We start from the raw sequence: 13,942 nt of genomic DNA, 5'->3' as shown, positions 1-13,942 counted from the left end.
GATAACAATGATAAATCTAAAAGATAAGTTAAAACACGATGCATTATCAAAGGTCATATGAACATCTGTTAGACATTCAAAGAGGGGGAAATGTATTATTTCACGCATGCAAGAAACAAAAACAAAAAAAACAAGTCTGCAAGTGGCTCGTCTTACCCGCAATTTCAATTTCAGATTTTTTTTTCTTATTTGTCTTTGCCCGTGATTCATTTATAAGAATAAGAATAATAAGAATAAGAAAACCTTTATTTGTCCCACAATGGGGAAACCACAGACTAAACTACTGAAGTGTATACACTTTTGTTGCCTAAATAAAATGAATGGACAGTGCAAAGGTGCCATTTTATTGCAGAATACTTTGACCCTTGACATTTGTTTTGCTCATTATGTACTTTTACTAAAGTAGAAGAAGTGGACTTTTACATTACAGTGGTTAACTAACTACCAGTCCTCCAACCTATATGACTGAAAGGCAACAAAAGCTGTTAATATAGACATAGTGAAAAATACAGTATTTACAGGGCGCTGTGTGGAGTTTGCATGTTCTCCCTGTGTCTGCGTGGATTCTCTCAGGGTACTCCAAATGAATGAATGAATAAAATACACAAAAGTGGTAAAAAAAAAAAAAATACTTCTTATTCTCTTATCTCCTCACGCCCTGGTCTGTGTTGAGGTTACATTGGGTCACATAACGCTGTAAATTCCAGGTGGTGAGGGTAACTTCATTACTTACCTACTGTAGCTGAGTCAGCAAGTGGCTTGTCTTACCTGCAGTCTGCGGGGGGAACGCAATATCCCTTTCCACAGTAGTGCATTATTTATTTTGTGGGGCAGCCGAGAACCACAGAGTTGTTCATTTCAATTGTCAGGTGAGCTATTCTGTTGCTCACCATACAACGTTATCCACACCGTGTGTTTAAAATGTTTATGAAGCAGACTGCTAAATGATATGAGATGATATGAGGTTATCTGGGACATTCTGTCACGTGCAGTCAGGAGCTATCTCTCTGTGGGTTTATTTTTCACGTGCTTTAAATTATAGTCCACCTGATGACAGTAATTACAAAGGACTGCTTTTAGAGATTCCTTAATAGTATTTAAAGGATTTGGGACAAATTCCGTCTAACCCTAATCTTATGTTTGTATTTATTTATTTTTTTTTTCACAATTTCTTTAATTGTAAAACAATTCTACATGCATTAATAGCGTCATTCTGTGAATAGGAGATACCACTATCACCCTCGAAATCAACCAACACCACTTCAGCCATTGCGGTGCATTAATTCATATTTTACTGGTGTTCATGTTTTTGTGTCCACTGCTAAATAAACTATAGAGCAGAGACTGTAATCTATGGAGTCATTTTACAGTGGCAACATAGTGCAGGCATTAGCTTTCAGGTAACTTGAGAATAACAAGGAAAAAAGGTGTGCTGAGCTAGCACGAAGGAAATGCATACCACATTGGTGGTGGCTTTGGAAATGATGATGATGAAGATGTTTCTTCTCTGTTTTTAAGGTAATATTAGATTCAGCTGGACCATGACGAGCATTCAAAGGAGGCAGTGGAGGTCCATGTGCAAAGGCCTGGTCCTGGGTACACTCCTGACCAGCAGCATGATCCTTCTGTACTGCCTCTCCAGCCCACAGATCCACTTCAGTCTGCCCGAGTAAGACGTGACTCTGGTTCAAATTTGTTCGGCAATGACCATCATGTAAAATATGCAATATGTAAAGTTTCTTCAGATCCATCAGAACATTTATCATCATCTTGTTTTCCTGTTTGCAGTGTACCAGTACCGTACTCGTGCGCTCACCATCCATCCCAGCCCCACCCCAAACCAACCACCAACAGTTCACAAAAAAACACCAGCCAGATGTGTGCTCCTAAAATGGATGTTATGTTCATGAAAACCCACAAAACAGCCAGCAGCACCTTCCTCAATATTCTTTTCCGCTTTGGAGAGAAACACCAGCTGAAATTTGCCTTCCCTGACAGCAGAAATGACTTCTTCTATCCAGCTTATTTCCACCGTTCTCAAGTTAAAGACTACAGACCTGGAATGTGCTTCAATATTATCTGTAATCACTTGCGTTTCAATGCACCTGAAGTTGTCAAGTTACTACCTACGGACACAACCTATATCACTATTCTGCGGGACCCTGCAGAGCTTTTTGAGTCATCCTTCCACTATTTTGGCCGGCTGGTGCCTTTTACCTGGAAGATACCAGGTGATGACAAGCTGTCTGAGTTCCTACTTGACCCCCATAGCTACTTTGACCCAGAAGGATTCAACTCGTTCTACCTCAAGAATCTGCTCTTCTTTGACTTTGGACAGGACAACACTCTGGAGCTGGATGACCCACAGGTAGAAGAAGGAATCAAGTCCATCACTGATCGTTTTCAGCTGGTCATGTTGGTGGAATACTTTGAAGAATCACTCATCCTGCTCAAGGATGCCCTCTGCTGGGACATGGATGACTTGCTCTACTTCAAGCTCAATGCTCGGAAGGGATCCACTGTGTCTAAACTTACCCCTGAGCTGCGGGCCAAGGCCCTTGAGTGGAACGCTATTGACTGGAAGCTATACCAGCATTGCAACCAAACTTTTTGGAAGAAAGTGGATGCATATGGACGGCAGCGTATGGCTGAAGACGTGGCAGAGCTCAGGAGGAGGAATGAACAGATGGCATCTATCTGCATTGAGGGGGGTCAAGCTGTGGAGGCTGGCAGCATCCAAGAGACAGACATGCAGCCCTGGCAGCCATTCGGAGAAAAGTCTATCATGGGCTATAACTTGAAGAAGAATGTGGACAAAGCTCATCAGAAGTTGTGCCGTAAGATGTTGATGCCAGAGATTCAATATCTAACTGAGCTTGGGGTGAACCTCTGGATCACCAAGCTGTGGGGGCATGTCCGTGATATCATTCACTTGTGATTAGGTGTGTGGGCAAGAGTTGCCAATTCAACTCTGAGGGACTGTATTAAGTGTTCCTGTTGCATTTTCTGTCTCATTTGTTGAATGATATCCAGATTCACTTGTTTGCATTATATGTTTATGGTGCACTGTAATGTATCTGAAGAGTGCTTGAGACAAAAAAAACTTGCCGACCTCACAATCTACAAATACTGAACCAATTTACTTAGTATTGTTTGTGGGTCAATTATCAAGCATTGCAATTTCCTTACTCTCAGAAATAAGCTTGTTGTAATGGAGTAGTTGAGTGAACAATGACGTCCGGGACTAATTTTCTAAGCCCTGTGATTGAATACAGAGCCATCGTTGTCATCACTGCCAAAGTTTGACAGCTTTTTGAAGACATGGAAAGAAAAAGGTGCATCACATTAAACTAATATCAAACTTTCTGGTGTCTGTTCCACAAAATTGAAACGTTGAAGTTGTATGAGACTGATTTCACACTAATACAGATGTGAAAATACTGAATGTAAGTATTAGATCCAACTTTACAGTCTATGGAGGACAAAATCGGCTCACAAAAAAAAAAAAAAAAAAGAGGAATGTGGAAATACGGACCTTTGCAATGTCAGACATTTCCACGTGTCGTAACAGTTAAACACAGGTTCAGTTAAAAACATTAGCAGTCACTTCTGTTTCACAGAAAATGTCTGACAAATAATGTGCAAAGAAATCAGTAACTAAAATAGCAAGTGCGGTACTATGCAATCAAAAAAAAAAATACTTTCCTTGTGACGTTACTTTGCTTGTGCTGTGCTTTTATTTTTTCATAACATATAATTTGCGCTCCTTTTTCTGCTGATGTCATAATGTTTAGCCTTAACAACAACAGCTCTCACTTGCTCTTTTGCCAAGTTTGTTGATGGGTTGATTTTGTTGTTGCACTTGCGTAGTGAGTAAAAAGTGATCATAATCTGCAGAAACAAAAGAAATTTAATTGAGAAATGTAATGATTTTTTTTTTAGTCGTTAACACACTGCACAGTTCATTTAATACATTCAGTATTTTGTTTATGGTGTTTTGTATTTTTTATTGGATTCTGTTATATATTGTATTATATATTTCATTAATTCGCTGATTTTGTCCTCCATACAATTCTCCACTGCCACAAGCAAAATATGATAATCTTTATACTCTCAATGTAAAGGGAAATGTAATACTGTACGTAGTCTGTGACTGACTGTTTCATCTTTGTTACCACATGTGTAATAAGTAACAGGATTGTTGTTGAACTTATTGTGTATGAATGTGTTGAACCTCCCAACGTCTTTGTAAAAGATAAAGATTATTACTTGTTGAAATGTAGTGCTAAGTTAAACCACCAACCACACTGAGAATGAATAATGTGAGAAGATTGTCTTGTTAAATATTAGTTTGGGTTTCAGTTAATATACCAAAGTGACAGGAGTTCCTCACTGACCCATTAAAGTATTTCTTTTGTTGATCAGTGTTAGAAAATCCTGTGATCTACCGTTGTAAAAATAAAACATAAAAAAAAAATCAACAAGGGTGAGTTGTTATATTTTTTTCCACATAATCTCAACATATTCTCAATATTTAAATACAAGGAAATATATCCTTGTATTAATTGCTCCACCTGGCCAAAACAAGGTCGCAACGAGTCGGTACGAGCCTCCTATTGGATAATTACTGCATGGGCGATTATCTTTTAGCTGGCAACAAGTTATGTAATCCCAACTGATGCAACAAATAGCTTCTCATTTCTTAAACAACCATGTCCAAAGACACATCCCATGGTCATGGAAAAGATGTTAGTCTGTTTGAGAAGGGTCAAATCGATGCCATGCATCAAGCAGAGAAAACATCTAAGGAGATTGCAGAAACTACTAAAATTGGGTTAAGAACTGTCCAACGCTTTATTAAAAACTGTAAGGATAGTGGGGAATCATCGTCTTTGAGGAAAAAATGTGGTCAGGATGTTCATGGGGCAAAGTGTAGTGAGCTTTGTCCCCATGGTCTGATCCTGAGGGCTCACCGCAGGGGGAGGAGTAGGAAATGTGAGATGTGGGATCATTGGAGGCAGTGGGGAGGTGCGGGGGAATGGGTTAGAAGGAAACCAAGGTCATAATGTTTGTGTGCTCAGAGAAGAAATCATAAAGTTTGCTCTCATAAGTACGTGCAGAGAGCAATAAACAACAACCTTAACCCATACTACAGATGGTGACACAATGCACATGCAATACAAACAAAGTGCAAGCTTTATCTTTGTACCAATAAAAGAACATTATTGGACCATCCTTCTGATATGTCCGACACCCTTATGACCCTTTAGATTTGTCTTATGTGAGGTTTATTGCATACATAATTAGTGTTCACTTAACTACATCTTACAGTCAGCACACGTGCAATATACAGTATATAATTTTAAAAGGTACAAAAAATAAATTGTAAAAGGGAATTTTCCTTTCCTTTAAACATTTCAATACAGTATAAAAATAATGTGTACTAATGCTATAAAATCAGGACAGATAATTATGGGGCAATCCAGTATAAGTTATTCGTTCATTCATCTTCTGTACCCGCTTATTCCTGTTAAGGGTCGCGGCGCCAGTATAAGTTATACTACAGTAAATATTTTGTTCTTGTGGTCCTTTTAGAAGTATTTTGGTTTAAATTCATTTTGGAAAAAATAAATAAATAAATTTGGGGTGTGATATCATAGTTTTTATTTATGTATTTATGGATAATGAATTTACCTGGAGATAGAAGTTGGGAATAAGGGGATACTTTACTTTTTTACTTCGCGTATGTCAAACTATTATTTTGTAAGCCATTACATGAAAAAATAAGAAAGTAAAAGTGCATTATATTCTTGGGCGCTGCCTTTTTTATTTTACATTACAGGAAATGAAGTGCTCGCCAAATCTCGCGGGGGCGTGGCTGGGGCATCTGTGCTCTTTAATGACAGCAGTCTTGTTTTGCTAGTGTAGTTTATGTGGCTAATGCCTTGCTACGCTCACTTGGTAGACGCGCTAGCAAATGTGTTTAACCTTTTTTAAACACGTATGTTAAAGTAATGTTAGTAACTATCCGTTAACTTTTCGTTCGCCGTAACTGTTGCTTGTTTCGAAGCGTAGCTTTAGCTCTACCGTAGCTAGCTAGCCAGGGCTAGCTGCGCGGCTAATGTTAGTTTTTAGCATTGCTAGTAGCTAACTGTTAGCCGGAAGAGTCCAGTCTCTAGCTTAACCCAGCGGTTATTAAACTAATGTTGCATTAAATTAGCGGTGGCAGTGTTATTATCTCTCTATTAACTGGATGACTGGCGTTAACGATGTTGCTAACTGAGGACGTCCCCACAGATGAGTGGCCCTGAGACCTGATTCATCCGGATGAGTTGGCAAAATGTCCTGCAAATCAACTAAAGTGGCCCCGAGTGTTGACTTCGACCACAGCTGCTCCGACAGCGTGGAGTATCTGACGCTCAACTTTGGCCCGTTTGAGACCGTCCATCGCTGGAGAAGACTCCCTCCGTGTGATGAGTTTGTTGGTGCCAGGTAACATGTTGACAGATGAGGAGAAGCATCTCCACTTCACCTGAATGTTCACTGACTTGTATTCACCGTGAACTTCGTGTGGCTCCTCACAGGCGCAGCAAGCACACAGTTGTGGCTTACAGGGATGCTATTTACGTGTTTGGGGGAGACAATGGGTGAGTACTGCTAGACACAGTGAGGAGCAATGTCTTTTCACACTGCATACAGGATGTTACAGATCTGTGTCATCCAACAGGAAGAACATGTTGAATGACTTACTCCGCTTTGATGTGAAGGACTGCTCATGGTGCCGGTAAGACAAGTGTCTCTATACAGACATATGTGATATACAGATAGATTGTAAAATGTGATTTAACAGCTGTTTATCACATTTTTTGCAGAGCTTTCACCACTGGAACGCCACCTGCTCCCCGATATCACCACTCCGCTGTGGTCTACGGCAGCAGCATGTTTGTTTTTGGTAACTTTCTTAAAGCTTATTTTGTTCAAATATATTTATATATTATTCATTCGGTTGTTTTTAGACTGTGTTTAGTCTTGCTACAACTAGTGGCTCTGGTTCATTTCAGGGGGCTACACTGGAGACATCTACTCAAATTCAAACCTGAAAAACAAAAATGACCTTTTTGAGTACAAGTTTGCCACAGGACAGTGGACTGAATGGAAAGTGGAGGGGAGGTATATTACTGTATTTATTTTTCTTGTCTCTGTTGCATTTCTTGGATAGATTTTACATCAGTTCCTTCAAATACACACATTTGAAGTTTTCAACAGCATTGATTAAGTTGTGTTTACTTAGAATTTTAGGAAATATTTTAAAAAGACGCAGTTTTTATTTGGTTTAAGTTTTTTAATAACTGGGACAATCACGTGCACTACTTTTCTTACGTTTGATTGTTTGAGTTTATAAAATCTGTACAAATATTTATCCGCCCTGCCGTATGTCTCTGTCTTAGTTTGCCAGTGGCCAGATCTGCTCATGGGGCAACAGTCTACAATGATAAGCTGTGGATATTTGCTGGCTATGATGGAAATGCCAGGTATGTTTAACAATGTTTTCATGTTTCACGCATATTGGTTTTTACACATGATCTTGACATGATATTCTTCCTGTTTATAGGCTGAATGACATGTGGACCATCAGCCTGCAAGATCGAGAACATGCCTGCTGGGAAGAGGCTAGTTTAACTCGTGTCCTTATTTTAAAGCAAAGACCATTAAAAGTTAATTACACTGAAACATTTTACATCTGCTGATGTCTTCATTTCTGCTTTTGTGTTCATCAGATCGATCAGAGTGGTGAGATTCCCCCTTCATGCTGCAACTTCCCTGTGGCCGTATGCAGGGATAAGATGTTTGTGTTTTCTGGTCAGAGTGGAGCCAAGATTACCAACAACCTCTTTCAGTTTGAGTTCAAGGGCCACATGTGAGCAAACAATTTCCTTACATACCACAGTTACACGTCTTGTAGTTACTAGTTACAGTCACATGGAACTCATTAGTCCATCTTTTCAGGTGGACACGTATCCCAACTGAACATTTACTGCGGGGCTCCCCGCCGCCTCCCCAGAGACGTTACGGCCACACTATGGTTGCCTTCGACCGCCACCTGTATGTATTCGGGGGAGCTGCTGACAACACTTTGCCCAATGAGCTGCACTGCTATGATGTTGACTCTCAGACCTGGGAGGTGATTCAACCCAGTCTGGACAGTGAGGTATTGACCAAATAAATTTACAAAGAACTGTGTCAATAGATGTGGTGGTGGAGGAATGATATCGAAAATATGTTTTGTTAGGAAGGTGAATTATTGAACAAGGACATAGTGGCTCTTTACTTTTCCACTCCTGCTGGACTTTTCCTTGTTTTATATAATTGGAAACTCTTCATTCAGCATTTTAGTGAAAATTCTGCCTTTTACTTTATTTTTATTAAACTTCTGATTCAGCCCGATTCATACAATCACCAAATTTTCTGGATATTTATATCTTGTTCACAGTAGTATGGTGCTCTTTAATAACCATCTTGGAAATGCATTTCAACACATTTGTTAGTGAATCCTACAGATTTTAAGCTGTAATTACACTCTGTCTTTGCCCCCTCAGATGCCCAGTGGGAGACTCTTCCATGCTGCTGCTGTGATTCAAGATGCCATGTACATCTTTGGAGGGACAGTAGACAACAACGTCCGCAGTGGAGAGATGTACAGATTCCAGGTTAGTGCCAAACAAAGTGATTGCATAAGGATACAAACACGATCGTGTGGTCAGAAACCTTTCCTGTCTAAAGATCAAACACTTTTGTTGAAATGTTACTCTTGCAGTTCTCATGCTACCCAAAGTGCACTCTCCATGAGGACTATGGTAAACTCTGGGAGAACCGCCAATTCTGTGATGTGGAGTTTATTCTTGGTGAGGTGAGTTTTCATGGCTGTATGCGAAACTGATGCGAAGCTGCTGATTAAAATTACAAGGTGACGTTCACATGATTCACCTGTTTTTTTTTCCATTGGTCTGACGCCTTGTTTTGTTGTTTACAGAGGGAGGAGAGAGTCTGGGGGCATATTGCCATAGTGACTGCAAGATGTCAGTGGTTGCGGAAGAAAATCCTGCAGGCTCGGGATAGGCAGCGACAGGTCCGAGCAATACCGCATGTGCACCTCTGAGACAACACAAGACTATTAGTGTTGTCACATGATATTTATATGTTGAATTTGTAAATGGCAAACAATCGGACACAGGACAACACAGAACTGCCATGAAGGAAAAATCGTTCCAGTCTTAAATTACAAAACTAACATTGTATTGGTAAAACCACTAGTGTCACCATTCAAATATCAAAACGGCTTCAGATTTACATAAGACTCAGCAAGTGTACTACAAGTGTTTTTAATGCAATAGGTGTCATGCAGAATCAACAGTGTGCGCTGTAAACTGTACATATTTATACAATTGTAACAGAAGATGTTTGTATTTAGGGCTGGGATGGTTAGTGATTAAAGTGTTGTGTAATTTGCTGTCTTGCAGAAGACAAAACAGGAGAGTGGTGAGGAGAGTGATGAGGGAGCAGCTGGAGGCCCGAGGGATATCCCAGCAGGCAATAGGCCATCGGGCACACAGCCGCTGTTGGAGGTATCCATCAGGGAAGCAGAGGCCCAACCTTTTGAAGTCTTAATGCAGTTCCTCTACACGGACAAGATCCAGTACCCTCGCAGAGGTAACTCTCATGGTTCTCATGTTAGGATGGTACCTGCAGTTATTCTGATTGGAGAAAAATCTGTTATTTGTTCTTGTCTCTGTCCGTCTTCACAGGTCATGTCCAGGATGTTCTTCTGATCATGGATGTGTACAAACTAGCACTGAGTTTTAAGCTTTCCCGGCTGGAGCAGCTGTGTGTGCAGTACATCGAGGCTTCTGTCGACCTGCAGAACGTTCTCAGCGTTTGTGAAAATGCCAACAAGCTGCAACTGGACCAGCTCAAGGTAGAAGGTTTCTACTGACCTCCAGTGGTTGAAATTCAGATTCTTCAGTCAACCCTGACATTAATGTCCATTTAACTAGAGCAACAAATCTGAATGCTAAAATCGCTTAGCTTGGTATTGAGTTACTCTTTAAGAACAGAGACGCAGAGTAAAGGGAAATCATCTTTTATTTTGACACTAATGGCTCAAAATGATTTCTTTCTTCAGGAACACTGTCTCAATTTTGTGGTGAAGGAATCGCACTTTAACCAGGTGATCATGACAAAAGAGTTTGAGCATCTTTCCACACCACTCATAGTGGAGATAGTGCGGCGAAAGCAGCACCCTCCTCCCAGGTTGTACTCGGACCAGCCGGTGGATATTGGGACCTCCCTGGTGCAGGACATGAAGGCTTACCTGGAGGGAGGTGGCCTGGAGTTCTGCGACATTGTTTTGCTGTTAGACGGTCACCCACGGCCTGCACATCAAGCCATACTGGCAGCCCGATCCAGGTAGAGATGGCACAGATTTCATGCTTTGAATTTCTGTTTCTTCTTTTCCTTCTGTGGACTGTGCTTAGAAGCTGCCTCTCGTAGATGTGTTTACATCTAATCTTTGTAATCATGTTCCTCTCAAGCTTAGTGATGTGACCGGTGCTTGTTATTCCTCAGTTACTTTGAGGCCATGTTCCGCTCCTTCATGCCTGAGGACGGTCAGGTGAATATTTCCATCGGTGAGATGGTCCCAAGTAAGCAGGCCTTTGAGTCCATGCTGCGTTACATCTACTATGGTGATGTCAACATGCCTCCAGAGGATTCCCTGTATCCTTTTCAAAGTGCTTGATACCAATTCACCACCTTAAAAGTAGGCAGAGCCTGCTAGAATAACACAACAGAAAGTCTCTTATGAGCATTTTTGCTAATTGAATTATAAGAAATGGAGTGGGCCACTTAATATCGCTGAGGCAGCATCTGAAATAAGCCAGAAACTACAAGTTTTGTAAATGCAGGGGAGCATTGGTGGACTAAAGGTAAGCTGCTAACAAGGTTAACATAACTAAAACGGCCTTGATAGATTTTCTTCTGTTGAGATCCTGAAAAATATGCAGACTATGTTATCCTATAGAGATATCAAATTGCTTTAGTACAGTAAGAAACACTGAATGATGGAACTGCTGGCTCACAAAGAAAGAACTTGTGGTTTTAGCAGCTTAAGATGTTTAGATATAAATCTAAATGTCTTATACTGAGATATAAATGTGGAAATGGTTTTATTTAAGATACAGTTAGAGGTGCTTGAGTGCTTTGCAGATATTAGTAGTCAAATGGTTTGTTAAGACACAGAATCCTACTTTTTATGTAACTACCAAAGAGTTTAATTCGAGCCTTTTCATTTCCTTGACCCATTATAAACAGCTATCTGTTTGCTGCACCATATTACTATGGGTTTTCCAATAACAGGCTGCAGGCGTACTGCAAGCAGAATCTGGAGATGAACGTCACTGTGGAGAATGTCTTGCAGGTATTTGTGTTTTCACCCAGGGGGGAGCAGTGACCTAAATGGACAATCCTGCCTTCTTACTAGCAGAATGTTTTCCATTAATCATTTCTTCACTCTCCTCAGATCTTGGAGGCTGCAGATAAGACCCAGGCTCTGGACATGAAGAAGCACTGCCTACACATTATTGTCCACCAGTTCATCAAGGTGGGTGGGCTTGTATCTGGAGCCTTCGGGGTTTGCTGCCCACTCAGTGCAGCTGAGCTAACCCTCTAGTCCTGTCTTCTTTGCGGGAGACTGACACCTTTGGCCTCCTAGTGGATCACCCTCCATCTTCTACGTAGAGAGAAGACTGTTTACAGCCTGGCCGGCTGTACAAGCAGCTCATCATGTAACTATGAGGGTCATAGTGGCACTCTGATTATTGTTTGTTATCCAAAGAAGCTATGAAGAACTCAATTTTCACTTCGCTGGAGTGTTAGCTCTGCTGTCAATATTTCCGTTAAGCTTCTTTCTGTTATCTTAATTTGTCGCGCATGAGCAACCAAGTGCTTCTTATTCCCTATTTTTATCCTAACTGACTCATTGTCCTGTCTTAATTTACGGCTCATTTTTTCATTTTATTTTCTGCTCCCCTCCCAAAGGTATCCAAGCTCCCCAACCTGCGGTCTCTCAGCCAGCTGCTGTTGTTGGACATCATTGAGTCTCTAGCCACACACATATCAGACAAACAGTGTGCTGAGATGGGCTCCGATATTTAGGAAGACTCTTTCCTCCTCTCACAGAAGCCATGAATCTCTGCTGCACCTACTTCTAGTCATTCCCTCTTCTCAAACATGCAGTATTTGTTTTTGTTGGACCTTGCATGTCTCCAGCCCCGTACAGTAGATGCCTTTGATCCATGCCGCATCATGTTGTTTTTCTCTCTGCGTCTCAGTGAGGAGTGGAAATCAATGAAGGAAACAGATTCAACAGTAGCTTATTAGAATTGTTAAATGACGCATAAATCCCTTTTTTTTTTAATTCTGTTGGTCATTTATTTATTTTGTACAGAAATCTACTTTTGCAATTTATCTTCTCAGTATTTCCTTTTGAATTTTTGTAAGATTTCATACTCGTGACGCTAGAAATGTTGTCAGACCTCTCCTCAGATCTGCTCTCAGTAATCTCTCAAAATCACGTAATCAGAGTATACCATTACACGGATCATTTATCTAAATCTGTATTCACCACTTGTATTATTCTCAGCTGTGACACAAGCTTGAGTTAAATGTTGAGAATCCGAATCATCGTATAAAAATAATTAGAATGTATGTCTGTCTTAAAGCCATCTGTGTCGTCATTGTTATACTAATCACCTCTTACCATTACTTACAGACAGTCTTTATCCATGCAATGTAGACATGTGTTTGTGACATCAGTATGCTGTTATTACATATTTAACCATGTGAGTTTCATGTATTTAAAGCCTTAATAAACCTTCTCTTACAAAATAAGATTCTGTGGTCCACACTTTGAACTGTAGTGCCTCTTGTGAAATACGGAACCAGTGGAGGCTGAACCCGCTCGAAACCCATACAAACATTTTCTTAGGGATCCCAGCATGCCTCTTTTTAGCTGTTATTATGGTTTCTGCACAACCGTCTTGGCAGTTCATCGGTGCTCAGTAAAACAAAATCTGAGTGAATGTTCTGTTGAAATCCCATCTTGATGTTTTGATCTGTCATCAGATAATACACTGGATGTCAGTTTGTGTTGTCACACATCTAACTGACCCTCTGACTGCTGACTTTGTTGTCTAGTCATGAATTAACCTTATAACTGCCTATAAATGTTGCAATCACCCAAGCAAAGAGCAGATACCCGGTGTTTATTGTATCTGTCTACTTTAAATCCCCCGTAGAGTGACTAGCCCCTTCAATGGGCTTTTTCTTAAAATATCTTTTTAATTCTATTGTTAAATATCTGATCTAGCAATTTCTATTGCAGTGGATTATTCACTCATCTGTGGAGATCCTTTCATTATGAATACAAGTAGAAAAATTATTATATAGACCGCAACCGTTAGCTAAAGCCGTTGTAACTTATACACCATGAGAAAGAGCTGAAGGTTAATCCTTGACCTTTCATCAAATTAGCTCTGTCCTTCAGGGGGTTTCAGTTTCCACAGATCTATGAATGATAAGGTCAGACAATGAATTCTTTTAGCTTCTGCAAGGTTTTGCAAAGATTTTAATTCATGCAAGTGAATTAAACTAAATTTAGTTGGTTAATTCTTCTGAAAGTATTCTTCAAATACCTGCATTTATTTACAGTATTTACAACAGTCAGGTCAACTATGAACATATAAATAAGACTTGAATAAGATGGTAAATGTCATTCTTTTATGGGAAAAGTTTGACCTAAATGCTAAGACACTGGATGGGAGTTTGGCTTTTCTGTGAACCGGGAGTTGTACTTTAAGATCTGTAAAGACCCACAGAGGAATTCACA

General features: G+C 40.2%; 2 protein-coding genes across 2 annotated transcripts; both read left to right on the top strand.

The window, feature by feature from the left end:
- The first annotated feature begins 859 nt into the window (after positions 1-859).
- Positions 860-4,456, top strand: gal3st1a (galactose-3-O-sulfotransferase 1a). The gene is made up of 2 exons (XM_084551254.1): positions 860-1,669; positions 1,789-4,456. The coding sequence occupies exons 1-2, from the start codon at positions 1,542-1,544 to the stop codon at positions 2,936-2,938; spliced, it is 1,278 nt and encodes a 425-aa protein (XP_084407380.1). The 5' UTR covers positions 860-1,541; the 3' UTR covers positions 2,939-4,456.
- A 1,441-nt stretch (positions 4,457-5,897) lies between these two features.
- lztr1 (leucine zipper like post translational regulator 1) lies at positions 5,898-12,959 on the top strand. Its single transcript, XM_084551952.1, has 19 exons — positions 5,898-6,492; positions 6,585-6,647; positions 6,728-6,784; positions 6,873-6,952; positions 7,062-7,170; positions 7,449-7,532; positions 7,613-7,670; positions 7,779-7,918; positions 8,008-8,209; positions 8,598-8,708; positions 8,816-8,908; positions 9,032-9,127; positions 9,519-9,708; positions 9,804-9,973; positions 10,181-10,464; positions 10,624-10,773; positions 11,368-11,473; positions 11,576-11,656; positions 12,094-12,959. Exons 1-19 carry the CDS (start codon positions 6,341-6,343, stop codon positions 12,208-12,210), a joined length of 2,343 nt encoding a protein of 780 aa, XP_084408078.1. The 5' UTR covers positions 5,898-6,340; the 3' UTR covers positions 12,211-12,959.
- The last annotated feature ends 983 nt before the right edge of the window (positions 12,960-13,942 follow it).

This window comes from Chelon labrosus (genome assembly GCF_963514085.1).
Source record: "Chelon labrosus genome assembly, chromosome: 9".
NCBI lineage: Eukaryota > Metazoa > Chordata > Actinopteri > Mugiliformes > Mugilidae > Chelon > Chelon labrosus.
The sequence above is the reverse complement of the archived record's forward strand: the minus strand, read 5'-3'. Positions and strand labels throughout refer to the sequence as shown.